Source organism: Hoplias malabaricus, chromosome 6 (assembly GCF_029633855.1).
Source record: "Hoplias malabaricus isolate fHopMal1 chromosome 6, fHopMal1.hap1, whole genome shotgun sequence".
NCBI classification, from domain to species: Eukaryota; Metazoa; Chordata; class Actinopteri; order Characiformes; family Erythrinidae; genus Hoplias; species Hoplias malabaricus.
The window spans coordinates 47298664-47325781 of NC_089805.1; the positions used below are offsets into that span (position 1 = coordinate 47298664).

Sequence of the window (27118 nt, forward strand, 5' to 3'; positions counted from 1 at the left end):
AATGACGACGTCCACGGAGGCAGAAGAATCTGCGACGTCGTCCATGGAAACAGACGCGGCCGGAGGCCCCGCGCTGAGAAAGACAGGCGCGGCCGTAGGCACCGCGCTCAGGGAGACAGATGCGGCCGTAGGCACCGCGCTCAGGGAGACAGGCGCGGCCGTAGGCGTCGCGCTCAGGGAGACAGGCGCGGCCGGAGGTGTTGCGCTCATGGAGAAAAGCGCGGCCGTAGGCATTGCGCTCAGGGAGACAGGCGCGGCCGTAGGCGTTGCGCTCAGGGAGACAGGCGCGGCCGTAGTCGCTGCGCTCAAGGAGACAGGCGCGGCCGTAGGTGCCGCGGGCACGAAGAGAGGCGCGGCCGGAGGTGCCGCGGGCACGAAGAGAGGCGCGGCCGGAGGTGCCGCGGGCACGAAGAGAGGCGCGGCCGGAGGTGCCGCTCTTCCGGGAGCAGGAGTTGAAACGCCCAGCGAGGCAGGTGCTCGTGCTGCTCGCCGAGCACGAGTTGAGGATTTAGCGGGTTTGGGCGCACTCTCGAGGGACTTCTCTGACCGTAGTTCCCCCGGAGATGCGCCTCTGTTAGCCTCATCTCCCATGTCCTGTGAACTGAGGCTAACAGCCCTAGTATATAACGCCCCCCCAAAAATCTCTCCGGACCTGAGGGGGTAATTCTCTGGAGCTGGGGTTTCAGCCTGCCTTCTCCTCCGGCTCCGCCGACTCCCGCCGGAGGAATCACTCGACTCCCGAATCGAGTCCTCTGTTCGGGTAAAAGGAACCGCACCGGACATGCTCTGAAGCCGTTGACTCCACTCCGAAGCCGCTTTCAACGCCTCCTCCACGGGATCATTGTGGAACGGAGTACGGCGAATTACTCCTCTCTTAAATGGGTAGTCCGTGCTAGCTGTGTCCATTCTTTGATCGGTCATTCTGTCACGCTGCGGACGTGAGGAGTAGATTTTAAGGAAGCGGACACACTCGCTACAACACGGAATTTAATAATGAAATGACATAACAAAACGAACTTGATAAACATGAAATAACATAGAAAAGAGAGACGGGTAAGAGCGAGGCGAGAAACGAGAAAACAGGAAACAAACGACAACGCAAACAAACAAACAACCAAACCTAACAACAACAAACAATGACCGATAACAGGAAGTGAGGGAAGAGGGCTTAAATAGATGAACTTAACACGAAACACCTGACACAGATAACGAAGCTAAAGAAGGCGGAACAGAGACGGGACAAAGGTGGAGCTAGAGAGAAACGAGGGCGGAGAGTGAACATAAACAAAACCATGTGCGGAGATAGGAAAACAAACAAGAAAGTGCCAGGATGTGACAGTATTACTATCGTTATGCCTGTGTTTATGTCTTACTTCATCCTGGTTTCTGTTCACTGTTAATGATTGTTGTTGTGAAGTGTGTCATTTCCCTGTGTGTTAGATTTAGGGTTTGATAAATGTTCATTTCTGCATATGTCTCCACCTTCCACGTCTCCTTCACACTGCAAACATTACAAATGATCAAAAGCCATGGTTAAACAAAGACGTCATAGGACCAGACGGCATTGAGACTAAGGTCTTGTAACATTGTGCTGAACAGCTGTGTGTATCTTCAGTACATCTTCAATCTGAGCTGAGGCCAAGAAAGTGTTCCAGTCAGGTGGCTTGTGTGGTTACTTTCCCCAAGAAGAAGCAAGGGGTGGCAATGAATGACTACTGTCCAGTTTCCCTGAACTCCCACTGGATGAAGACTCTGGAACTGATCACAGGTCAGAGCTATATTTTCTGAGGAAACTGAGGTCCTTTGGACACTTCACCAGTCTGTTGTCTCTAGTGCTGTATTATCTGCTGTTGTGTGCCGGGGCAACAGTGCAATAAATAATTCCTTCTCTGCTTATGGATAAGGAGAGCACAGACTTGTTGTGGAAATACACAGGGTGAGTCAAAAGACACAGGACACCCTTTTACTTCATAAACAAAAGGGAAAATGACTTATCTGTATACCCCAGCAAGTAATGGGTGAGGGGGTCCTATCTTTTAGACTATAAACATGGCCACCATCTTGAAAGCCGCCATATTGGATCAAGAGCAAATTTTTCCAAAGGAAAGGTGGTCATGGAGCATATCAAAGAAAACCAGAATTGCCTCAGACATTGATCTCCACAATCTGATTTGCAATATCTCTAGTGGTTCAAAGTTATCGACACAGAAAGTTGTTGTTCGTTACAGGCTCAACCAGAACATAAATGCTCAGCGCTACCTGACAGTGCTACAGGAAACAGTGTTCCTATCCATTCTGACTGAAGATGGTAGTTCCCCTGAAATTTCCAACAGGATGGGACTCCACCACATTACTATATATACATGTTGTCCTGCGTCTTTGACTCTGTACTTTACTGTACTGTACTGTAAATGCCGGTGATGTATTAGATAAAATTTCCATGGAACTGTTGGCACTGGGCATTAACGGTGCCAGTGGGGGTGGTGCTAGGTACAGCCTTAGTCACCAGGGAGGCCAGTGTGGATTTACAGTTGATGGTTAAGGGTGTGTTAGGGCTGTAAATTTGGCTTGGAGTGGGGTGGGTCTGGGAAGCCAGACTTCACTGTTGAGCCTTCCGCAGATGTCATGGGCTTAATTCAGCCAAAGCCTCTGACAAGGGGAGGTGTTCACCTGATGACACCTGTGAAGAGCTAGTGATGCAATGGTTGAGTACACATGGACTGGGCTCAATGAGTAGTCTTCTGTGTTATGTGTAGCGGGTTGCTGATCGGATCATAAACAGCCTCAACAACCCTTTTGGTTTGGATTAGGATTTAAATTGCCAAAGATTACAAGAGTGTTTTGGCTGCAGGCAGGAAGAGAGTGGGATGGGCCCTATGCAAAGCTCTAATGGATTGGAATAGGATATTGTATATATCTCATCCTGTGTATGATTACAACGTCCTGTGGTCTGTGTTGTGTCCTGTGTCCTGCGGTCTGTGATGTGTGGTCTGTTGTGTCTGATGTAAGTCATTCACAGTTAACCCCCTGGAGTCTGAGGGGTTTTCAGACACCCTGGTGTAGTCTGACATGCCTTGATTGTTTTACAAATTGTACGCATCTGAGAAAAAATCATTTCAAAGTGTTACACATGCATTTTTCAGAACTATCTCTGCAACAACAGTGTTGAATCAGTAAGAGTGTCATACATCTACATTTTGATTAAATTTACTCTAAACTTAGACTTTCCAAAAACCTATTTTCAGAAGTGCTGATATACTGTGAAAAAACACATTCTAAACATTCCTCACCGGGACCTTTGAGGTCAAAACTTTGTGAACACGGGTCTTGGCAACACACTGCTGATTCTACTTTTCATAAATTGTATGTAATTTTATACTTAGGACATAACAAATGTGAGGTGACACTCTGTTTTTCTCAGTCACTGGCTCCTACGTTGCATATGTATGAAGATAGGTGCGAAAACCGAGGTGCGAGGTCCCCACCCCACTGCCTAATGAATGGCCCATTAGCTGTCACTGCCACAGCTGTCAAAAGAGAAGAGACCAGAGGCAGAGTTTATCACAGTTTATTTCAAAAAAAGAGAACTAAACAAGCAATAAAAACAAAAAAATAAATAACTGGCATGAATTAAAATAAATGGAAAATGTGTTCACATGTAAACATAGTGATAATATACTAAAGATAGTCATACTGTATATCCTTGTGTGTGTATATATGTATGAGTCAGTTCAACAAAAGATGCCAGTCTCTAAAACAGTTTCTGTCTGGCTGCATGCAAAGGTAGACATCACACTGTTCACACTTCCATGGGGTTTTTGCATACCACACAGCTGTTCAACAAGCTCTTCCATGAATGCCTTGTGGGTCAGGCTGTCCTGTTGCATAAGTTGTTGTGGAGAATGTAGGCATTGGTAGCAGCAATGTCCAAGAAGTGAAGAAACAGTTTTCTGTACCACTTCAAAGTTTTGTGCTGAGTTGTGTACTGCAAAATGCTAAACTTACAGAGCAGATGTGGAAGGACCATGTGTTTACACGTTGGTGGTTGCAGACTTGGTTGACGCCGTCGTCTTTGCTTGGAGGTGGAGTATTTTCCACATTTCTGAAAGAAAAATAATAAGAAATGTGAGCAACTGTCTTCTGAGCAGTTACAAAGATTAGCTATTCATGCCAACAGTCACTACAACTAATAATTTCTTGTATTTCAAATACAGTACTTACATATGACCTATGTATAGCAGTACATAGCATAACAAGCTACATAGGATGACACTATTACATTCACACAGGCCATTTACACATGACATTAACACACTAGGCTAAACATTTACAGCCATAAGCCACACTTATGGTACTGGAGCCTCGCATGCTAATGTTAGCACTCTCAGCATGCACTCAGATTAGCAACAGGCTACACTTGAATGTCCCGTTTACACAACAGCAGGTTTTTTTTACATTAATTTATGCTTTCATATACAAAGGAATACTTATTTAATTTATTCTTTATTTTAATTTATCCGGAATTCGCGGAGTGTACACAGTAAGCGCGAAGCGTGGGTTTGTTTCATTTGAAAAGAAATATTTCACTTACCCTTCACAAAAATCCTCCTTCGGATCAATCCGCATCTCAAAATAAATCTTTCTTCGTCACTGTCCTCCCCGCTTTCGTCAGATGAGCTGAAATCCTCTTCATTTTCCAGAACAAAGCTCTCCTCCGCAGTGGCTCCAGCTCCCGTGAGTGCGACATGACGAAGCTCCACGTAAACAATTCCGCGACATGTGGCTCTGTGTTTGGGCGTTTTCATGCAAATTATCAGCCAATGATCCTCCACTAGCAGCTGCCGAATTACCATAGTGTCAACATATGAATGGCAGAACGCGTCTATGGGCGGAACAAAAAAGCTTGTGCCTCAAAAATGTGCCGGTTGTTGTTTACGCTTCTCTCACAAGAATATAAATATATATATCGTTTCATCCTATATATAGTTGGAAAGTAGACCCTTCAAGGTTTCCGAGGTATGTTGTATTTTTTTTTAGGATAAAATCTCGCAGAGTTATATACGTGTTTATGTGGAATTTCAATTTTATGCCGGCGGCATAGCCGACCTCAAAGGGTTAAACAGACGTCTCACTCTAAGAGAAACACAGGGAGGTGCCTGAGTACAACGTGACTCCGCCCATGTTTAATCCACAATAAAGCTCCAGCACTTCCTCCTGTGTGAGTCTGATCCAGTCCAAACTGGATTTAAATGAAAGTGAAAGTGCTGCTGTGAAGAGTTTGTGACGATCAGAAACAGAGAAATACAGAGGTAAAAATAACATTTAATTTATTGACCTGAGGATTAAAGATATTTCAGTGTGTGTGTGTGTGTGTGTGTGTGTGTGTGAGAGAGAGAGCGAGAGGGAGGGATCATAAACTAAAAAGAACACACGATGAAAACAGAATGTTAATGATCAGTGCTAGATACTGTGTGTGTGTGCGTGTGTGTATGTGAAAGAGAGAGAGAGAGACAGGGATCATTAACTGAAAAAACACACGATGAAAACAGAATGTTAATGATCAGTGTTAGATAATGTGTGTGTGTGTGTGTGTGAAAGAGAGAGAGAGAGAGAGAGAGAGAGAGAGAGAGAGAGGGATCATGAACTGAAAAGAACACACAATGAAAACAATGTTAATGATCAGTGTTAGATACTCTGTGTGTGTGTGTGTGTGTGTGTGTGTGAGTGTGTGTGTAAATGGAATAAATAATTCAAATAAATGGAATTTGAATTATTGGGAACACATTAAATTAAATTTAAAAATACAAATGAAAACTACAAACCCTTCTTTAGAAAAGTCGACACATTTTGTAAAATACTTAGAAAAGAGAAATCTGTGCTGTGTTCATTGGTTACAGCTGATGTCTATTTAGAGAGTAGCTGCCGTATTAGGGACCAACTCATTACTCAAAACACATCTCAAATAAAAACTGTGACATTTAAATTGTTTCTGTCGATACATGCAGTCCTCATATTTAAAATGAAAGAAATATAAGTACTGATCCCTGACCCATTTATCCACGTCACTGTTGTAAACAGAGCTCTGTTGGTCTGTGTCAATCAGAGGAGCTCTGGCAGCTAATAATATAGACAGTAGTTAGACACATTAATAAATGAATAATACCATAATTACACACATTAATAAATTAATAATACAGACAGTAATTAGACAATAATACAGCAGAGAAACTTGAACCTTATAGTTCAAATTATTGTCGACATACAATTCCCTGTGTAAGTGCACAAACCATTATTTTATGATGCCCTACTGTGCCCTACGGAGGGTGTAGAAAGACATTTGGGACTGGTCAATGTCTTCGCTGCAGCATGTAAACATCTCTCATTGATCACACACACTTCAGACAAGGAGAAACCCTTTATTAAACCTTCAGCCAAACCAGAGGAATAATTTAGGCGACAGTCGCAATAAAACATTATCCTCCAAGAATCTGTTCCACTCTCAGAGCAGGGTCAGATTATTTACCCCGGGGAAAAGACTGAGACAGAGGAACATGTGGCTTGTGTTTATATATATAACAATAATTACAATAAAAACAGGTGCAGCAATGTGATTGGTAATTGAAAGTTACAGTGCAGCGTAGAGTGTACAGAAGCATGGCACAGTGCAATACTCTACAAGTTCTCTAGACAGAATAGGATAAAATGTTTTTAAAAAAGGGAAGTTTTACTATGTAATACTCAAAAATGACTCTATAAGAGACAAAATTGAATCTGAATGAAGTTCAGTCCCACAATGTCACGGTTGGGCAGGACAGACAAGGGAGGTGGACGTAAACGCAAGAAATATTTTATTTAACAAAACCAACATGAGCAAGGAGTTTCACAAACTAACCACACGAACAAAACAGGAACAAACAGACAACCGAGAACAGAGGTAGACATGGGAGATGCACACACAAGAGAAACACACATCTACACACACAAGAACCGACCAGGGAACACTGAAACAAAGGGACTATATACACAGAGCATTGACAAGGAACACCTGGGGATAATAACGAGAGGGCAAGACTACAAAGGAGACACTGATGAGAGGGCGGAGCTAAGGTGGGACTAGGGCAGAGAACAACAACCGGAGCCATGTGCTACATGACCACATGGTGAGGAAAACAGGCAGGACATTACACATAAAGAATGAATGACTGACACGGTGTAGTAAACACAATTAATATATTACAGCTAATGTGCTTTTATTTTATGCTGCTTTGCTATTATACATATAAATACTTAAAAAAAGTTTTCATAAACGCAAAAACAGGCACAATATAGATTTTCTTCCTTCTGTGCTGAGACAACTGTGTTGTGTATTTGTTTGTGTAGTGTGTAGTGGCTGCTGTGTAGTGTTTATGCACTTAATTTATGTGTCATTTGTCACGTTTTTTTTGAAGTTGGATAAATTATTTACACACACACACACACACACACACACACACACACACACACACCCTTAAGTTTGCTGCCATGTTCTCTGACATTTCAGCCATCCTCAGAGAACAGCTTCTGGTCTTCACGGGGAAGAGTGGTGAGAACGACTGAAAAGAGAGCTGCCCCTGGTTATAGTGAACATCTCAGATACTTTGTTTTACAGAATACATTCTTTGGGGTTGTTTCTCTCTTTTAATGTTACAAAGAGACTGAGGGAATTTACAGGAATCTAAATCACTTTTACTTTATGTATTTGGAATGTGTTTATTGATTGATTCATTTACTTATTCTAATTTGTGTCTTTGGATTTTAAAACAAAACAAAAATCTTGCTTTTGTAAACATTTCAGCTCTGGTCTGACATCTGATTCAGTAAATGAAGATCTGTAGGAGTATCTGAATATTACAGACATGAGGAATAAATGAATCTATGTAAATGGAGCTTTAGAGTGTGTTCAGCTGATGTGAGAAAATCTTCATTTGTTTTTCAGGGATGAAGTTTCTCATTGTGACAGCTCTCATTCTCTCTGTCTGTGTGGAGACTAGAGCACGTAAGTGTCCACACTACTGTACTGTGTTATTTGTGTGTATTGGTGTATGTTTTATTGTATCAAGGATGAGTCGAAACAAGTAGGATCCCAGAGGGAGCTGATTATTGTTGATGAAATAAAAAATAAATAAATAAAAAATAACCCCCTAATAATCCAGAGTGAGTAAAGAGTAAAAACATAAACTGAAGAGACAAACACGAGGAGAAACTAGAGACCAGGCTTTGGTCAAAACAACAGATTAGTACATCAGAAATGTAATGCTCAGATTTGACATAGGAAATCCTGGGAAAGACGCACACAATTTACAAAGATCAATATATAGTCTTTTCTGAGTTAGTGCAGAGGTGATAGTGACCAGAGCTGATTCAGGGATGCCTGCTTTTATCTTTCTGAAATACCATTTACTACATCTTAATCACGACATAGGGCTGCTGTCAAAATCCACTTTGTCAATTCAAGACCACGACTACAGCCAAGATCAGGATCAAGTCAAGACCTAGGGCTCTTCTTTCATGGACATGGGGCAAGAGCAGAAATAAGGCAGGAGGCAGCGGCACAGGCTTGTGACGGCTGTGCAGAAACTCAGACTGAGATTATGGTAAATGGGATTTGACATAAAATTGCGAACAGGCTCAGTCCCAAAAAGATTATGGCTCAGATTAAAACTTGATCAGCAGGCTTTATCCAATCAGATTTGCTCCTCTCATCCCCTTTAAAAAGAGTCACACACACACAGCACAGAGACACTTTCCTCACAGCAGCACCACTATGTCTCATTTTATTCTTTGATTATCTTTCAGTTTAATAAATGAATAAATGAACAACACAACTCAGGAGAGCAGAGTTAAGGGACAATATTTCAATAAAGTATCTATCTATCAAAACAAACCACAGAATCATGCAGTGATTGTAATGTTTGTAGGTTTTTTTATGTTGCATGTGTGATTTAAAGTAGAGACAGCAAGAGAGAATAAAGAGCAGGCGTCTTTTACTTTTCAGTATCCTCAGAGCATACCGTCCATATTCACTGCCTAGAACTGGTTTCACCAAAACAAACATATGAATTATGGGTAATGTAGTTCTGCCAATAGCCTAAAATACTAAAGTATTAGAGAAATGTTTGTATTTTTTCCTTCTTTCAATTCTATATTTTAGTTCTGAGAGTTTTTTTGTGCTCCTTGTATAAAAAATAATGACTTTTATATCTGATAATACTAAATTCTGCTATTACGACGGCACAGCAAGTAGGTGTCGCAGTCACACATCTCCAGGGTCCTGGCGGTTGTGGGTTCAAGTCCCACTCCGAGTGACTATCTGTGAGGAGTGTGGTGTGTTCTCCCTGTGTCTGTGTGGGTTTCCTCCGAGTGACTGTCTGTGAGGAGTGTGGTGTGTTCTCCCCGTGTCCATGTGAGTTTCCTTTGGTTTCATCCCATGGTCCAAAGACACATGTTGACAGTCTATACAGGAAATGTAGGTGTGCCTCAGTTTACCTGTGAGCTGATAAACAAGGTAATTTAATGTTCAAATGTGGTCTAGTCATATTGCAAGATATTTATATTCACTAACATTCTGTCAGATCCCTTCAGGGTTTTGATTTGTTAATGTGTTAAAGTCAATGCTAGCGCCTCTTGGAAACAGGATAAACGTATTTTTCGGAACATTTTAAAACTAATTTATGACACTACAAACCATACTCAAAGAATACTTTTTGTCCATTACAAAGGCGTTATGGTCAGCTGCACAGTAATAATAATATTACTAAATTATTATTATAAATTGCATTTGTAAAGCGCTTTTCAAATGACCCCAAGATGATGTTTACAATGAGAATGAACATGTAAAAAACACAATGCAATCAACAATTATTGATTATACAATTAAACAAATGAGAGGAACATATAGCACATGGCCCATTACACAACAGGAACAGGGAGTGATAGCATGGGTCGGCCTGTCATAGGCTTCTGGAAATAAAGGGAGCTAAACAGACTAAACCCCGAACACCTGGATAAACCTGGATACAGAGAGAGCGAGCGCTAAACAGACTAAACCTGGATACAGAGAGAGCGAGCGCTAAACAGACTAAACCTGGATACAGAGAGAGCGAGCGCTAAACAGACTAAACCTGGATACAGAGAGAGCGAGCGCTAAACAGACTAAACCTGGATACAGAGAGAGAGCTAAACAGATTAAACCTGGATACAGAGAGAGAGCGCGCTAAACAGACTAAACCTGGATACAGAGAGAGAGCTAAACAGATTAAACCTGGATACAGAGAGAGAGCTAAACAGATTAAACCTGGATACAGAGAGAGAGCTAAACAGACTAAACCTGGATACAGAGAGAGAGCTAAACAGACTAAACCTGGATACAGAGAGAGAGCTAAACAGACTAAACCTGGATACAGAGAGAGAGCTAAACAGACTAAACCTGGATACAGAGAGAGAGCTAAACAGACTAAACCTGGATACAGAGAGAGAGCTAAACAGACTAAACCTGGATACAGAGAGAGCTAAACAGATTAAACCTGGATACAGAGAGAGCTAAACAGATTAAACCTGGATACAGAGAGAGCTAAACAGATTAAACCTGGATACAGAGAGAGCTAAACAGACTAAACCTGGATACAGAGAGAGAGCTAAACAGACTAAACCTGGATACAGAGAGAGCTAAACAGACTAAACCTGGATACAGAGAGAGCTAAACAGATTAAACCTGGATACAGAGAGAGCTAAACAGACTAAACCTGGATACAGAGAGAGAGCTAAACAGACTAAACCTGGATACAGAGAGAGCTAAACAGATTAAACCTGGATACAGAGAGAGCTAAACAGACTAAACCTGGATACAGAGAGAGAGCTAAACAGACTAAACCTGGATACAGAGAGAGCTAAACAGACTAAACCTGGATACAGAGAGAGAGCTAAACAGACTAAACCTGGATACAGAGAGAGCAAAACAGATTAAACCTGGATACAGAGAGAGCAAAACAGATTAAACCTGGTGTTACGACCCAGTCTAGGGTTGAGCCGTAACAGAATGAGGGATGGGTTGAAATTAATATATATGAAGGGAATAACTGTAACAGATGTAAATGGTGAAACAAAAGGACACAAACAGAAACACAGAATGAATAATGAATAGAATATATACTGTAAATGTGATATGTACAATGAAACCAAACACCAGTGAACTTCAGGATGGCCTTTAGCCGACAAAAACAACAAACAAACACCCCTCCTAACTGACCCACAAACAACTCTAACTTACCTAAGTGTAAACAAAAGGAAACAAAAAACAACACCTTACTCCCTGTCTATACACAAAAACACACACAAAACCCACTCCCAAAACAAACGGCAGCCAACCCTACTCTGGTGAAATATATACACAGTGTTACAATAATTTACAAAAGATAGATCTAGCATCAGTATTCAAAAGGGGCAAAAACAAACTCGTAGTCGAAATAGGAATGGATCAAAGTCAAAACCAGGCAAACAGAATTCAATATACACAATACAAATCACAGCACAAAACAAAGCTTCCTAACAGCGTACACAGACACGTATTTATGACTCCCGCCGAGATGACGTAGACGAAGTGGTGACAGAAAACACATGGACTGGATGACGGACTGGACTCAGGACGATGAACAAACACACGAACTGGAACATGGAACATGGAACGAACTCTAGACGAGTGAACAAACATAGACTGGAACAGATTGCAGAACCTATACATTTACAGAGATAGTGAGAGAGAGAGAAAAAAAACCACACACATACACAGCGCAGTGTAACACCCCCTCCCACAAATACAAACCCATATTAGGAACAGAACATTAACACCTAGACAGAGCATCTGCAACAACATTATCTACACCCCGCTTGTGACAGACAGACAAAGAGAAACCCTGAAGTATGAGAGACCATCGCATTAATCGCTGGTTCGAGTTACACATACGGCTAAGCAAAGTTAGTGGATTGTGGTCAGTGTAAATGATGACTGGAACAGAACTATTACCAATATATACTTCAACGTGTTGAAGTGCTAATAATAAGGTGAGTGTCTCTTTCTCTATGGTGCTGTACATTAACTGATGTTTTAAATACTTCTTAGAAAAGAAGGAAACCGGATGGTCAGTGTGATCTTCACCTTCTTGTAAGAGGACAGCACCCGCTCCAGTATCACTTCCATCTACCTCTAATTTAAAAGGCTTATTAAAGTCAGGTGCTGCAAGCACAGGGGCATTACTAAGCAGCAGCTTCACAGCATCAAAAGCTGTCTGACACTCAGAGGACCAAACAAAAGGGACATTCTGTTTCAGAAGATTGGTAAGCGGCAACACTAAAACCGAGAAATATTTACAAAAACAAATATAATATCCAGCCATACCTAAGAAACGTCTTAGTTTACGCCTTGTCTTAGGAACTGGGAAAGCATTAATGGCTTGCACCTTGGCATCTAATGGCTTCACTTGACCCTGACATACTATTTTCCCAAGGTAAGAAACAACTCCTCTACCAAATTCACATTTTTCTAAATTCAGAACAAGAGAAGCATCATGTAAACGAGTGAAAACTGATTCTAAAATTTCCAGGTGCTGGTCCCATGTGTCAGTATATACCACAACGTCATCTAGGTAAGCTGCACAGTTAGGTACATCAGCCAATACACAATTCATTAATCTCTGAAAAGTGGCAGGTGCATTTCGGAGTCCAAAGGCCATGACTGTGTATTGCATAAAAGTATCTGGAGTGACGAAGGCAGAAATCTCTGAAGCACGAGAGGTAAGTGGCACTTGCCAATAACCTTTTAGTAAATCAAGTTTTGTTACAAACTTTGCAGAACCAACTTGATCAACACAATCCTCCATGCGGGGCAGAGGAAAAGAATCAGGCTTAGTGACTGCATTAACCTTTCTGAAGTCAGTACAGAAACGGTAAGTACCATCTGGCTTAGGTACCAACAAACAAGGGGAGGACCAAGGGCTAGAGCTGGGTATGGCAAGACCATTTTTAAACAGATACTGTGTTTCTTGTTTTAAGATAGCACGCTTAGCTGGATTCACACGATAGGGGTGTTGTTTAATGGGACCATGATCGCCAACATCAATGTCATGTTCAATTACAGAGGTACATGAGGGAACATCAGAAAACAAAGAAGGATATTTGTAAATAATGGTCTTAAGATCTGCCTGGATATCAGAAGGTAAGTGAGCTATTTTATTATCTAAGTGTAGAAGTGCTTCTGAATTGGGCAAACGGGCACATGGGAGACTATAGCGGCCTATGTGTAGTTCATCAGATTCAGGAGAATACTCAGTGGGAGACACATTTGCCACAGAGGCAACTACGGAGGAAGAAGACAGATGAGGGGCACGAGAGAGGTAAGGCTTTAAAAGGTTAATGTGGCAAAAACGAGTTTTCCTTTTTCTATCCGGAGTCATAATTACATAATTTGTGTCACTTAATTTTTCTTTCACTTCATAGGGACCAGCAAAACGAGTGTGTAGGGAGGAGCCTACCACAGGCAGCAACACTAAAACCTGGTCACCCACCTGAAAAGAACGGTGCACTGCATCTCTGTCATAGCGCTCTTTCATTTTATTTTGGTAGGACTCTAAAGCACGTCTGGCAACAACATGAGCTAACCTCATGCGCTTTCTAAGGGAACGAACATACTCTAGGATAGGCTTGGCATGTGTATGCGAACTGGGAGACAACCACTGCTCTTGCAAGGCCTTTAATGGACCTCTTATCACATGGCCAAACACTAGCTCAGCAGGACTAAACCCAGCTGACTCCTGCACAGCGTCTCTAATTGCATATAAAAGGAGTGGAACCCCCTCATCCCAATCCTTACCAACCTCAAGACAGAAAGTTCTTAACATGTTTTTAAGAGTTTGGTGGAAATGTTCAAGTGCGCCCTGTGACTCTGGGTGATATGCACTAGACACCTGATGTTTAATGTTAAGCTCTTTCATTACCTGAGAAAACAGTCGAGACATAAAATTGGAACCCTGGTCAGACTGTATCACCTTAGGTAAACCAAACGTGGTACAAAACTTAATCAAAGCCTTAATAATAACTTTTGAATGTAAGGATCGGATGGGAACAGCCTCTGGAAATTTAGTAGCAGCACACATTAAAGTAAGTAAATAACTGTTCCCTGAGCGAGATTTTGGCAAAGGGCCCACACAGTCAATCAGCAGACGTTCGAACGGTTCACATGTTATCTGTATGGGGTGAAGTGGAGCAGGCTGAATAATCTGGTTAGGTTTCCCCACGAGCTGACATGTATGGCAGGTGCGACAGAACTGGGTAACATCTGATTTTACTGTGGGCCAAAAGAAATACCTAAGAACACGCTGATACGTTTTACGAATGCCGAGATGTCCAGAACAGGGATGGTCATGAGCTAGGGACAAAACTTGAGATCTAAAGGGCTGGGGAACAACTATTTGACACACATCAGTACAACCATCCAACGAAGAAGGGGGAGACCATTTTCTCATTAAGACATCATTGTCAACATAATAGGGACTAAAGGGTTTATCAGGACCAACATCAAGTGCAGAATCAAAACAGCGTTTAATTGTGGGATCTGATTTCTGAGCAGCCGCAAGCTCCGTACGAGTAATTCGCGTATCAGTGCAATTAATGTTACAAATATCTGTCCCTTTATCACCACTAGTTGGAACAGAAGCATCACAGAATGGGTCATCTTTACTTAAAAATAACCTTACTACATCCTCAAACTTTCTCTTTTGAGCCCGAGTGAGAACACAGGATGGAAAAATAGATGAGTTCTCCACAGCAGAGAGGGGTTCAGAAACCACCTCAGGTAGTGTAAACAACTTATCACCAGCCAGGTCATTACCTAAAATAAACGATACTCCATTTACTGGAAGTTGTGAACGAACTGCAACTTTAACGACACCTGAAAACTCAGGCGTTACCAGATAAAATCTATGGAGCGGCACACGGACAACTCCTAGCTCAATCCCTTGAATTAAAACGTCACTACCACAATAACTAGAGCCAGAAAAAGGTAAAACGCTGTCTAAAATAAGAGACTGTGCAGCACCAGTGTCTCTTAAAATCCGAATAGACTGTTTATCTCCAGTATCGCTAAGAGAAACAAACCCAGAAAAAGTAAACGGTTTAAACAGTGCTTCTACCAAGGGCTGATCAGACGAACTGTCACTATCAGGGGTCTTATGAAACGAACCAACAGTTAAATTTCTTTGGGGCTAAATTGCGGGCTTCTTTACGTTTTAAAACGGGACAAGCAGCAATTAAATGACCAACAGCATGGCAATAGAAACATTCTCTATTTTCAGAAACATCAGACTGAGAGGAACTAACAGCAGGTTGTGAAGTGGGGGTGCGGCGAGACACGTCACGCTGAGAACTCGGGACAAAGTTTGTTTTATGTGTCAGAACGAATTCATCAGACAAAGTAGCGGCAACCGACAAATTAGTGACTTTTTGTTCATTGAGGTATACCCTATTTTATCAGGAAGATTGTTTTTAAAATCCTCCAGCAGCACCAACTCCTTAAGCTGCTCAAATGTCGTGACATTACTAGCCGCACACCATCGATCAAACAACAGAGACTTTTCTCTGGTAAATTCCACATACGTCTGGCTGGGGGTTTTTGTAAGACGTCTAAAATTCTGCCTGTAGGCTTCTGGAACTAACTCATACGCCCGCAGAATAGTACTTTTCACGACGTCATAATTCAAGCTCTGCTCCAGCGACAGAGATGAACAAACCTCCTGAGCCTTGCCCACTAACTTACACTGAAGCAGCAGAGACCACAAGCCTTTAGGCCAACTAAGAGTGGTAGCGATCCGCTCAAAAATCGGAAAATAAGCATCCACCTCATTTTCCCTGAAAGCACATCAAACTCACATCAAAATCCCGCGCTGTACTTACGGCCGATGAGCGAGCTGGAGAGCGGGGCTTGGGAACCGGTGGCGTGGCCGGTGCCTGAACACTCATGAGCAGGAGAGTGCGCCGTGGGAGAGGCCGCACTGCGAGGGAGAGGGACAGGTTTATAATCCCTCAGACTCATTCTTTTTAATGCAAGCTCCTTCTCAGCTTCGACGTGCACTGCCTTAAACCGGAGTAACTCTGCCTCACACTCCTGAATCTTTATTTCCAGCTCTAGCTCTTTAAGTCGAATGGCCAAGCATGGATCTAACAGGAGAGAGGGAGACACTGGGATCTATGCGCGGCAGAAACTCAGAGTCGTCCACGGCCTCCGTCGCGTCCGTACTCCGAACTGGACTCAAAGCAACACCCGGAGAACCCCCCCCCTCTCAGGCAAAATTCCCCTTCTAACTAACTGGGCCTCCAAGGCCTCCTTAATCTCCCGTTTTGGAGCAGAGCGAGGGACACTTACAGAAAATAAATCCGCTATCAAAAGCAGATCGACAACACGACACGAATCAAACACCTCCAAAGTGGGGCAAAGAGCAAACGCGGACAAATCAAAACTAGTCATCTTCACCCCCCACAAAAAAGAAAACCACGAGCCAGAAAAAACAACAAAAAACAACCAGAAGATGAAAATAGGACGAGCCCCCAAATTCTGTTAAGACCCAGTCTAGGGTTGAGCCGTAACAGAATGAGGGATGTGATAGATTAATATATATGAAGGGAATAACTGTAACAGATGTAAATGGTGAAACAAAAGGACACAAACGGAAACACAGAATGAATAATGAATAGAATATATACTGTAAATGTGATATGTACAACGAAACCAAACACCAGTAAACTTCAGGATGGCCTTTAGCCGACAAAAACAACAAACAAACACCCCTCCTAACTGACCCACAAACAACTCTAACTTACCTAAGTGTAAACAAAAGACAACACCTTACCTTACTCCCTGTCTATCCACAAAAACACACACAAAACCCACTCCCAAAACAAACGGCAGCCAACCCTACTCTGGTGAAATATATACACAGTGTTACAATAATTTGCAAAAGATAGATCTAGCATCAGTATTCAAAAGGGGCAAAAATAAACTCGTAGTCGAAATAGGAATGGATCAAAGTCAAAACCAGGCAAACAGAATTCAATATACACAATACAAATCACAGCACAAAACAAAGCTTCCTAACAGTGTACACAGACACGTATTTATGACTCCCGCCGAGATGACGTAGACGAAGTGGTGACAGAAAACACATGGACTGGATGACGGACTGGACTCAGGACGATGAACAAACACACGAACTGGAACATGGAATGAACTCTAGACAAGTGAACAAACATGGACTGGAACAGATTGCAGAACCTATACATTTACAGAGATAGTGAGAGAGAGAGAAAAAAAACCACACACATACACAGCGCAGCGTAACACTGGATACAGAGAGAGCTAAACAGATTAAACCTGGATAGAGAGAGAGAGAGCTAAACAGAATAAACCTGGATACAGAGAGAGCTAAACAGAATAAACCTGGATACAGAGAGAGCTAAACAGATTAAACCTGGATAGAGAGAGAGAGCTAAACAGATTAAACCTGGATACAGATGACTAGTTTTATTTGTGAGCAGGAGGCGGTGGGGTGTGCAACAGTAGCGTCACTGCCTGCATTCACACTTCGAGAACAAAACATAACGGTTCCTTATGGGGACCTGTCTCACACATCAATACGATACCTTAAGGGGACCGATTCTGTGTTATAGCTCTCATAGATTCTACTCACACACTGATAGAAGGAAAGTGTGTTGTGGGGACGATGAGTGACAATTTGCCAAAAAAATTGCCTCAGTGGAGGATAAAATCTGCCCTCCTCATTCCTCTACCTTTACCCTTCCAGGTGCAATACCGTAAACTGACTAGTGTAATAATTCACACTAAAAATCATCACAAAAAGCTCCTTGACTTTTTCTATCTGCCTTAAAAAACAACAAAAATAACAAAAACATGACAAAGACAGGCTGTAGAATTATATCAGAAGTGACTAACTTCATTGTACCGCTGAAGAAGTGCTGTTTGGATGAGTAGCATCATGCATCTGGGTCTCTGAGTGGAGAGAGGGACAGGAGTCATCCTCTGCCACATTATTAGCTGCAATACTGGTCGAATGAAAACACATATCATAAGGGCAATATGTTAAAATACAAAAAACAGAAGAAACACATGGTCAATTCAAGCTCAATACTGCATAACATGCAAATAAACTGACCACTTGGTCACGTAACATATCTAAGATCAATTTTCAAATGAATTTAGATTTGAGTACAACTTTTACTGATTACGAATAGCTCCTGGTTGGACACTGGTACCTGCTGGTTAGTTTTCATGTTGTGCTCATCAGTCTAAGCCTTTAAATGTACAGGCTGGTTGGAGCTCTTAACATCTCCAGTGGCAGTTGTTTCTTCAGTTACCTGTGAACACAGTGTTCATAAATAATTTGCCTTCTGATTTTATAGGGATTGTATTTACTTAATTCTATGCAATATGATGCAGTATTTATTGTGTAATTTAGTCTGTAAACACTAAGACTTTTCCACCATAATTTGTAACATGTACATTTATTATAAAGATATTAAATAAGTCATTATTACTGCTGTGTTCTTTAACATTTAACCAAACCTTCAGTAGCTTCTGAAAACATATGTGACTTTGATTTCCTGTTTAATAATAATAATACATTTTATTTCATAGGTGCCTTTCTGTCACACAAGGACACCTTACTAAGAGTACAAAGTAAACAATAAACATAAATAATACCGAAAAACACACAAGTATACAGTATTGGGAAAAAATAAACAATGCAACTGAGTCATTTTAAAGAAAAGGCAATCTTAAACAGGTGGGTTTTGTGTGAAGACTTGAATTGTGGGAGTGAGTTTATGTTCCGTATGTTGGGGGGTAAATTGTTCCAAAGCTGGGGAGCAGAGCGGCTGAAAGCTCTAATTCTCATGGAAGTGAGACGGGCAGGGGGAACAGTCAAGTGAATGGAGGAGGATCTGAGGGTGCGAGAGGGAGTTACAACATGGAGGAGATTGGAAAGATACGGTGGAGACAGATTGTGGATGGCCTTGAATGTTAACAGAAGGATCTTGTAATCAATGCGTAACTTGACCAGAAGCCAGTGGAGCTGTTGCAAAACAGGAGTGATGTGGTGGATGGAGGGGGTTCTAGTGATGATACGGGCAACTGAGTTCTGGACCAGTTGAAGCTTATGAAGAGATTTGTGGGTAATACCCAAAAGGAGGGAGTTGCAGTAATCAAGGCGGGAGGTGACAAGACTGTGGACAAGGATGGCAGTGGTATGGGGAGTAAGGGAGGGGTGGAGACGGTTGATGTTACGGAGATAAAAATAGGCAGACCGGGTAATGTTATTGATATGAGATTGAAAAGAAAGAGTACTGTCGAGGATGACACCCAGACTCTTTACTTGTGGGGAGGGGAGAAAAGAACAATTGTCAATGTTAAAAGAAAAGCTGTCAGTTTTGGATAATGTTGATTTAGTACCAATGAGAAGAACCTCAGTTTTATCGCTGTTGAGTTTAAGTAAATTTGGGGAAAGCCAAGATTTTATTTCCATTAAGCAGTCAGTAAGGGAGGGGGGAGGGTGGTTGGAAGTGGGCTTACAGGCAAGGTAGAGCTGGGTGTCATCCGCGTAACAGTGGAAATTAATGTTCTACTTACGAAAAATATGGCCAAGGGGAAGAAGATAAATGATGAAGAGGAGGGGCCCCAGGACGGAGCCCTGGGGCACACCTGAAGTGACAGAAGAAGGGTGGGACGTGAAAGTTTTAAGCTGAATGTACTGAGTGTGGCTGGAGAGGTATGATTTGAACCAGTTTAGAGGGATTTGAGTGATACCAATGGAGGATAGTCTATTGAGGAGTGTGGGGTGACAGATAGTTTCAAATGCGGCACTCAGGTCCAGGAGAATAAGGATGGAGAGTAAACCAGAATCAGCTGCCATTAGGAGGTCATTGGTGATTTTTATGAGAGCAGTTTCAGTGCTATGGAGAGGGCGGAAGCCAGATTGGAACTGTTCATACAGTTTGTTTTGAGAAAGATGAATATGAAGTTGAGACGCTACTATTTTCTCAAGACTTTTGGAAATGAAGGGTAAATTTGAGATTGGACGGAAGTTATTGAAATTAGATCAGCACCAGGTTTTTTTTAGAATTGGAGTAATTACAGCAGTTTTAAATGATGGAGGAACAGTTCCAGTAGAAAGAGAGGAGTGGATGATGGCAGAGATGAGAGCGACTACAGAAGGAAAACAGGCTTTAACCAAAACTGTGGGGAGAGGGTCCAGCTGACATGTGGATGGCTTTGACTTACGGATGATATCAAAGATTTCTGAAGTGGAAGGAAGCTGAAAGAAGGAGAACGAATGAGCAGGAGGAGGAAGTTCAGAGTTGATAGAGGAGATGGTTAGTAAACTGAGATGCTGGTGAATTCTCAGGATCTTATCAACAAAGAATGTCATGAGTGAATTACAGAAAGCAGTAGAACATAGATGAGATGGTAGAGAGTCCGGAGCTTGGGTGATATTCTTATACAGAGAAAAGAGAGATCTGGAGTTACCTTCGTTAGCTGAGATAATACCAGTGTAATTTGCGGATTTGGTTTGAGTAATACAGTCCTTGTAGCATAACATATGATTATTGTAGATGTCTTTGTGAACAGTTAGAGCAGTTTTCCGGTGGAGTCGCTCGAGTTGCCGATCTTTGGCTTTCATGAGCCGAAGTTCCGGCGTAAACCGGGGGCAGAACGAGAGAATGCAACAGACCTGGTTTTCAGCAGAGCGAGGGAGTTGAGTAAAGAATTAAGTCTGGTGTTGTAGTGTGAAACCAGCTCATCAGGGGTGGTTAAGTTATGAGTGTCCATGAGGGAGTAGGTGCTGGAGGAGAGAGAATCCAAATCAATGTCCTTAATATTGAGGAAAGAAATGAGGCGGTGGTGATGATGGTGGGAGTGGATCCAGACAGTTGACACACGGTCGATACAAAAGAGGAGAAGGCAGGAACAGGCACCTGAGAGACTTTCCATTTAATTCACCGATAATTCACCGACATCGCGATAATTCACCGCGAGACCTCCTCCCCGGCCGATGCTACGGGGTTGGCAGATGTAAACAAACCCCGTAGCAGGAGTGGATTGATTAAGTTGGGAGAAGTCATTGGGTTGCTGCCAAGTTTCAGTTAAGCAAAGGAAATCCATTTTTTTGTCAATGAGGAGATCCTGAATGAGATGTCCCTTGCTCATGAGTGAGCGGATGTTGAGCAGACCGAAGTTGACGGTGGAGTTATCACATTTGGCCGGAGTGTTAGCCGACAGGTCTAGGTGGGCTAGCACACTATGGTCAGCGACCCGGCAAGTGTGACGTGAGGGTCGACGAGAAGTGGACCAGATGGATGTTATTGTTTTCGTTGTGTCTTGGTGATAAGTTCGGTGAGATCTGCGGTGGACATATCTCCGGCATGGCAGGCAAGTTATGTCCGGATGGGGCAGTAATGAAGCCAGCAGAGGTGCAGACAGGTGGTGAAAACGCAGCCGGAGAAGCTCGATAACAGAGTACTGCAGCAGACCCATCATGGGTTGATGAGTAAATGCCAAAAGAGCCCAGAGAAGCACCGACCAGATATGAATCTTGCGATTAACATTGTCGGGCAGCTTGGACAGGTGAGCAGAGGCAGGAGGGTCTACCACACACTCACACTGACGGATAAACATGTGTTATGGGCCAACTCTAAAAACCACACAGGGCCACTATGGGCAGCTCCTACATTCGTATAAAGTGGTTTTCCTTATGGGGACCTGATTTTTGGTCCCCATACCGCAAGAGGTCCCCATGACGTGACTGTATAAACAGTTTTTTGTCCCCATACAGTGGGGTTTACCAGAACACACACACACACACACACACACAAAATATACTCTTTGAATTGTTTTATGCTTTAATTATTTTATCTAATTTTATTTTCTTTGAATAATAACAGTTTAGAGAGGCACGGTGGCGCAGCAGGTAGTGTCGCAGTCACACAGCTCCAAGGACCTGGAGGTTGTGGGTTCGATTCCCGCTCTGGGTGACTGTCTGTGAGGAGTGTGGTGTGTTCTCCCTGTGTCTGCGTGGGTTTCCTCCGGGTGACTGTTTCTGAGGAGTTTGTGTGTTCTCCTGGCGTCTGTGTGGGTTTTCTCCGGTTGCTCCGGTTTCCTCCCACAGTCTAAAAACACACGTTGGTAGGTGGATTGGCGACTCAAAAGTGTCCGTAGGTGTGAATGTGTATCTGTGTGTCTGTGTTGCCCTGTGAAGGACTGGCGCCCCCTCCAGGGTGTGTTCCTGCCTTGCGCCCAATGATTCCAGGTAGGCTCTGGACCCACCACGACCCTGAACTGGATAAGGGTTACAGATAATGAATGAATGAATGAATGAATAACAGTTTAAACATGTTCTTGAAAATTTATGAGTTCAATTCATATTCAGATACATAATTGCAAAGCAAAATATTCAAAGGAGGAAATCTGAAGCCTTAAATTCAAAAGCAACAAAATTCAGATGCAGAATTTCTGTGCAAAAAAATTCAGTTCTACAAATTCAAAAGTGGTAATATTTCAAAGTCTGATGAGACAGATTTGCTTCCATAGGTCATACCTCGGCTGCAGCCTAAGCTTTGAAACACATCTTGTGTGTGGGGGGGCACCAGAGGGAGAAGGCTGAAGGAAAAGTAGTTTTATTATGGGCATTTTATTATGAATAGACAGCAAGGATATACATCCATCCTACAAAATATATAAACAGATTATATTTTGGCTCCAGAATTGATCCTTAAAAGTAAACACAAGGATCGGACGTATCAATATTTATGTATGAATCTGCCCATCCCTAGTATTCACTAACATCCACATATCTGGTGCTTACGTAGCGTTTGTGAAACTGGTGGAAAGGTTTAAGTAAGGTCCAGTATCTCAATCATTTATGAACCAAGTGCATTGGCTAGACTCAGATGAACCCTTGTATTGCAATTCCTGTCTAAATGTATTTCTAGGGACATTTAAGTTGTCCCTATCCAATTATATGTCCTTGTACACATGAATTATATTAACCACGTAAGAATAAAGTAAAGCATTGCTTGAATCATGCCCCGCAACAGGGAGACTGCTGCACTAAGGCTTGAGGAAGATTACAGATATTTTATTGAATAATTTTCACTTCTTAACTTTTCAGAGCAATTTAAAGTAGTTGGTCCTGACGCTCCTGTAGTTGGTGAAGCTGGTGAAGACCTGGTTCTGCCCTGTTCAATCCAACCCAGAGACAATGCTGAGGTTATGAAGGTAGAATGGATCAGACTGAAACTGACTCAGGCTGACACACTAGTTCATCTGTATGAAGATAGTAGAGACTGGAATGATGGGCAGATGGAGTCGTACAGAGGGAGGACATCTCTGTTTAAAGATGAACTGTGGAAAGGAAACACATCACTGAAACTCTCCTCGGTCCGAGCGTCTGATGAAGGAGTTTACCAGTGTTACGTTGAGGACAAATTTACATCTCACTTTGAAGACACCATTGTTCATGTACAAGTAAGAGGTAAGAACCATCTGTTTATGATCCTTACTAATGATCCTCTGCAGACTATTCTTCATTCCATCTGTCAGGAATTGAGCAGGTGAAAAAGCAGGAAACAAACTAATAATATGTGAATTAACCAGAACTTGCCACAAAATCAGAGCGCACAATGAAGACCTGAAATTAACTAGAAGCTGAAGAGAAATTTCAAACACAGAATAACAATCTGAACAGGACCAGAGCTTCAACTCAGGAGAGCAGAGTTAAGGGACAAAAAGGAGAGCTGGACTGAACAAAGTTTTGAAGCAGTAAAATGTTTAAATCATTTGATACAGTGCAATAAGAATAATAAAACATTGCCTGATTCACTTGTGTGTCAATTTTAAATGTTTTTCCAAACTGAAACCACAGAATCATGCAGTGATTGTAAGCTTTGTAAGTGTTTTTATGTTGCATGTGTGATTTAAAGGTAGGTGTCACACTCACACAGCTCCAGGGTCCTGGAGGTTGTTGGTTCAAGTTGGTTTCCTCCCATGGTCCAAAGACACATGTTGATAGGTGGATTGGCGACTCAAAAGTGTTCATAGGTGTGTGAGTGTGGAACTGCATAAGCAGTTACAGACAATAAATGAAAAGCAAAACATTTCTACAGCTGCAAATGTTTATTACACCTTCAGAAATGTGAATTTGTAAAAGCATATTTATTACAAGTTCACATATTCAGACAAGTGTAAACTTGTTTTTCACATGCACACAAAAGGTAATATACAACTGTTTAAGGTTGTAGCATATAATAATAATAATAATAATAATACATTTTATTTTTGGCGCCTTTCTTACATAAGAAAATCAAAGCAAAACAACAGGTCTAAACAAAGCTAATTAAAGCAGGCTAATTAAAGAGATACCAAAAATCAAAGGACTAGGCTAAAAACTGTATGCCGTCCTGAACAGGTGGGTCTTGAGGCGTGATTTAAAAATGTCCAGGGAGTCAATATTACGGATGTCCGGTGGGAGGGAATTCCAAAGACGGGGGGCGGTGCGGCTAAAAGCTCTAGACCCCATGGTGGTCAGACGGGCTGGAGGGACAGTGAGACTGATGGATGAGGAGGATCTAAGAGTCCGGCTGGGTCTGTTTATGTGGAGGAGCTCTGTGAGGTAAGGTGGAGCAAGGTGATGGATGGCCTTAAATGTAAGCTATATGAGTTTAAAGTCAATGCGATATTTAACAGGGAGCCAGTGGAGCTGTTGAAGAACAGGGGAGATGTGATCAATGGATGGAGTTCTAGAGATAATACAGGCTGCAGCATTCTGAACCAGTTGTAACTTATGAAGGGACTTGAAGGGGAGAGTAGATAAAAGAGAACTGCAATAGTCCAGACGGGATGTGACCAGGAAGTGGACCAGGATGGCAGTATTGTCAGGAGTGAGGGAAGGACGGAGACGATTGATATGATGAAGATGGAAGTATGCAGAGTGAGTAATGTTATTTATATGGGTTTGGAAAGACAGAGTGCTATCAAGGACGACATCCAGACTCCTTACCTGAGGGGAGGAGGAAACAAAAGTATTGTCAATGGGGATGGAGAAACTGTTTACTTTTGCAAGAGTGGATTTTGAACCTCCTCCCACAGTCCAAAAACACACGTTGCAGGTGGATTGGCGACTCGAAAGTGTCCGTAGGTGTGTGTGTGTCTGTGTTGCCCTGTGAAGGACTGGCGTCCCCTCCAGGGTGTGTTCCCGCCTTGCGCCCGATGATTCCAGGTAGGCTCTGGACCCCCCGCGACCCTAAAATTGGATAAGCGGTTACAGATAATGGATGGATGGATGGATTTTGAACCGATGAGGAGAACCTCTGTTTTATCACTGTTGAGTTTGAGAAAATTGGAGGAGAACCAAGACTTGACTTCCTCTAAGCAATTGCATAGGGAGGTGGGAGGGAGAGAGGAAGTGGGTTTGCTAGAAAGGTAGAGCTGGGTGTCGTCAGCATAGCAATGAAACTGGATGTTGTGTTTACGGAAGATATGACCAAGGGGGAGAAGATAGATTATGAAGAGAATGGGACCAAGGACAGAGCCTTGAGGAACACCGGAAGTGAGAGGAGATGGCTGGGATGTGAATGTCTTTAACTGAATAAACTGAGTGTGGTCAGAAAGATATGAGGTGAACCAGTCCAGTGGTGTGTTGGAAAAACTGATGGCTGATAGTCTATGGAGGAGGATAGAATGGGAGATGGTGTCAAATGCTGCACTCAGGTCAAGAAGAATGAGTATAGATAAAACACCGGAGTCTGCTGCAGTGAGAAGGTCATTTGTTATTTTGAGGAGAGCTGTTTCTGTACTGTGATGAGGACGAAACCCAGATTGAAACTGCTCACAGAAGTGGTTATTAGAGAGATGGGAAAGAATCTGAGAGGCAACTGTCTTCTCTAGGATTTTTGAAAGAAAAGGTAGGTTAGAGATGGGACGAAGGTTATTGAAGTTGTTAGGATCTAGACCGGGTTTCTTAAGAATAGGGGTGACTGCAGCAGACTTTAAATACAAAGGGACGGATCCAGAAGTGAGGGAGTAGTGAATAATGGCAGTTATCAGAAGCAATAGTGAAGATAAACATACTTTAACCAGGGGTGTTGGGAGAGGGTCAAGTTGAGAAGTGGAAGGTTTAGATTTATGGATGAGATCAGAGATATTGGAGATAGTTGGAAGTTGAAATGTAGTAAATGGGTGAACATAAGGGGCTGGAACTGGTGAAAATAATATACAGAGAGTGTCGGGAAGCAATTGTTGGTGTATCAGATCTATTTTGGTATTGAAGAATGACATTAGTAAGTTGAAATGGTCGGCAGAGTAGAAATGAGAAGGTAAAGAGTCTGGTGGGTGGAGAGTGGAGGTGACCAAAGAAAACAAGGCCCATGTGTTTCCATCACCAGCTCTAATTAGTTTGGAGAAGTATTGAGATTTTGCTGTGCGAAGGTTGTCTTTATATAGAAGGAGATGGTTATGATAAAGATCCTTGTGAATTGTGAGTCCAGTTTTCTTGAAGAGGCGCTCCAGCTGGCGTCCAGTAGCTTTGAGCTGATGTAGGTAAGATGTGAACCAAGGAGCTGAATGGGTGAAAAAGACAGTCCGGGTTTTTAAAGGAGCGCGTGAGTCCAGTAGAGATTGAAGTCCAGTGTTATAGAGTTGAACCAAATCACCAGTGGTGGCTGAATTACTCGGATTTGGAAGACTGTCAATACCTGATAAAAGTGAGGTTAGATTAACATTTTTGATATTACGATATGTAATGGTACGTGGTGGTCTATTTTTCGATAAAGCCATATTGATTTTGAATGAAATAACAGAATGATCAGAGACAGGGAGTTCGTTGGCAGTACAGTTGTGTGGAGTTACACCAGAACAGCAGACCAGGTCCAAGGTATGTCCTTTAGAGTGAGTTGGGAAGTTGACATGCTGTTGTAATCCAAAACTGTCCAGGCAAGATGTAAAATCCTTAGTAGTGGTGTGGTTTACATT

General features: G+C 42.3%; 1 protein-coding gene across 6 annotated transcripts in view; it reads left to right on the forward strand.

The window, feature by feature from the left end:
- The first annotated feature begins 5234 nt into the window (after positions 1 to 5234).
- Positions 5235 to 27118, forward strand: part of LOC136699218 (ribonuclease inhibitor-like) — a 58409-nt gene continuing 36525 nt past the window's right edge. The window contains exons 1-9 of one of the 6 annotated variants that reach the window (XM_066673747.1): positions 5251 to 5309; positions 7976 to 8035; positions 12155 to 12369; positions 12464 to 12539; positions 12636 to 12977; positions 13169 to 13246; positions 13335 to 13424; positions 13528 to 13649; positions 23262 to 23624. In XM_066673747.1, the coding sequence (XP_066529844.1) occupies positions 23363 to 23624 (262 nt within the window). In that variant the 5' untranslated portion in view covers positions 5251 to 5309; positions 7976 to 8035; positions 12155 to 12369; ... (4 more) ...; positions 13528 to 13649; positions 23262 to 23362. Of the gene's footprint in view, positions 5310 to 7975; positions 8036 to 10841; positions 12370 to 12446; positions 12540 to 12635; positions 12978 to 13168; positions 13247 to 13334; positions 13425 to 13527; positions 13650 to 23261; positions 23625 to 27118 lie in introns of those variants that run through there. The other 5 variants (XM_066673748.1, XM_066673745.1, XM_066673743.1 and 2 more) reach the window with 5 other exon arrangements.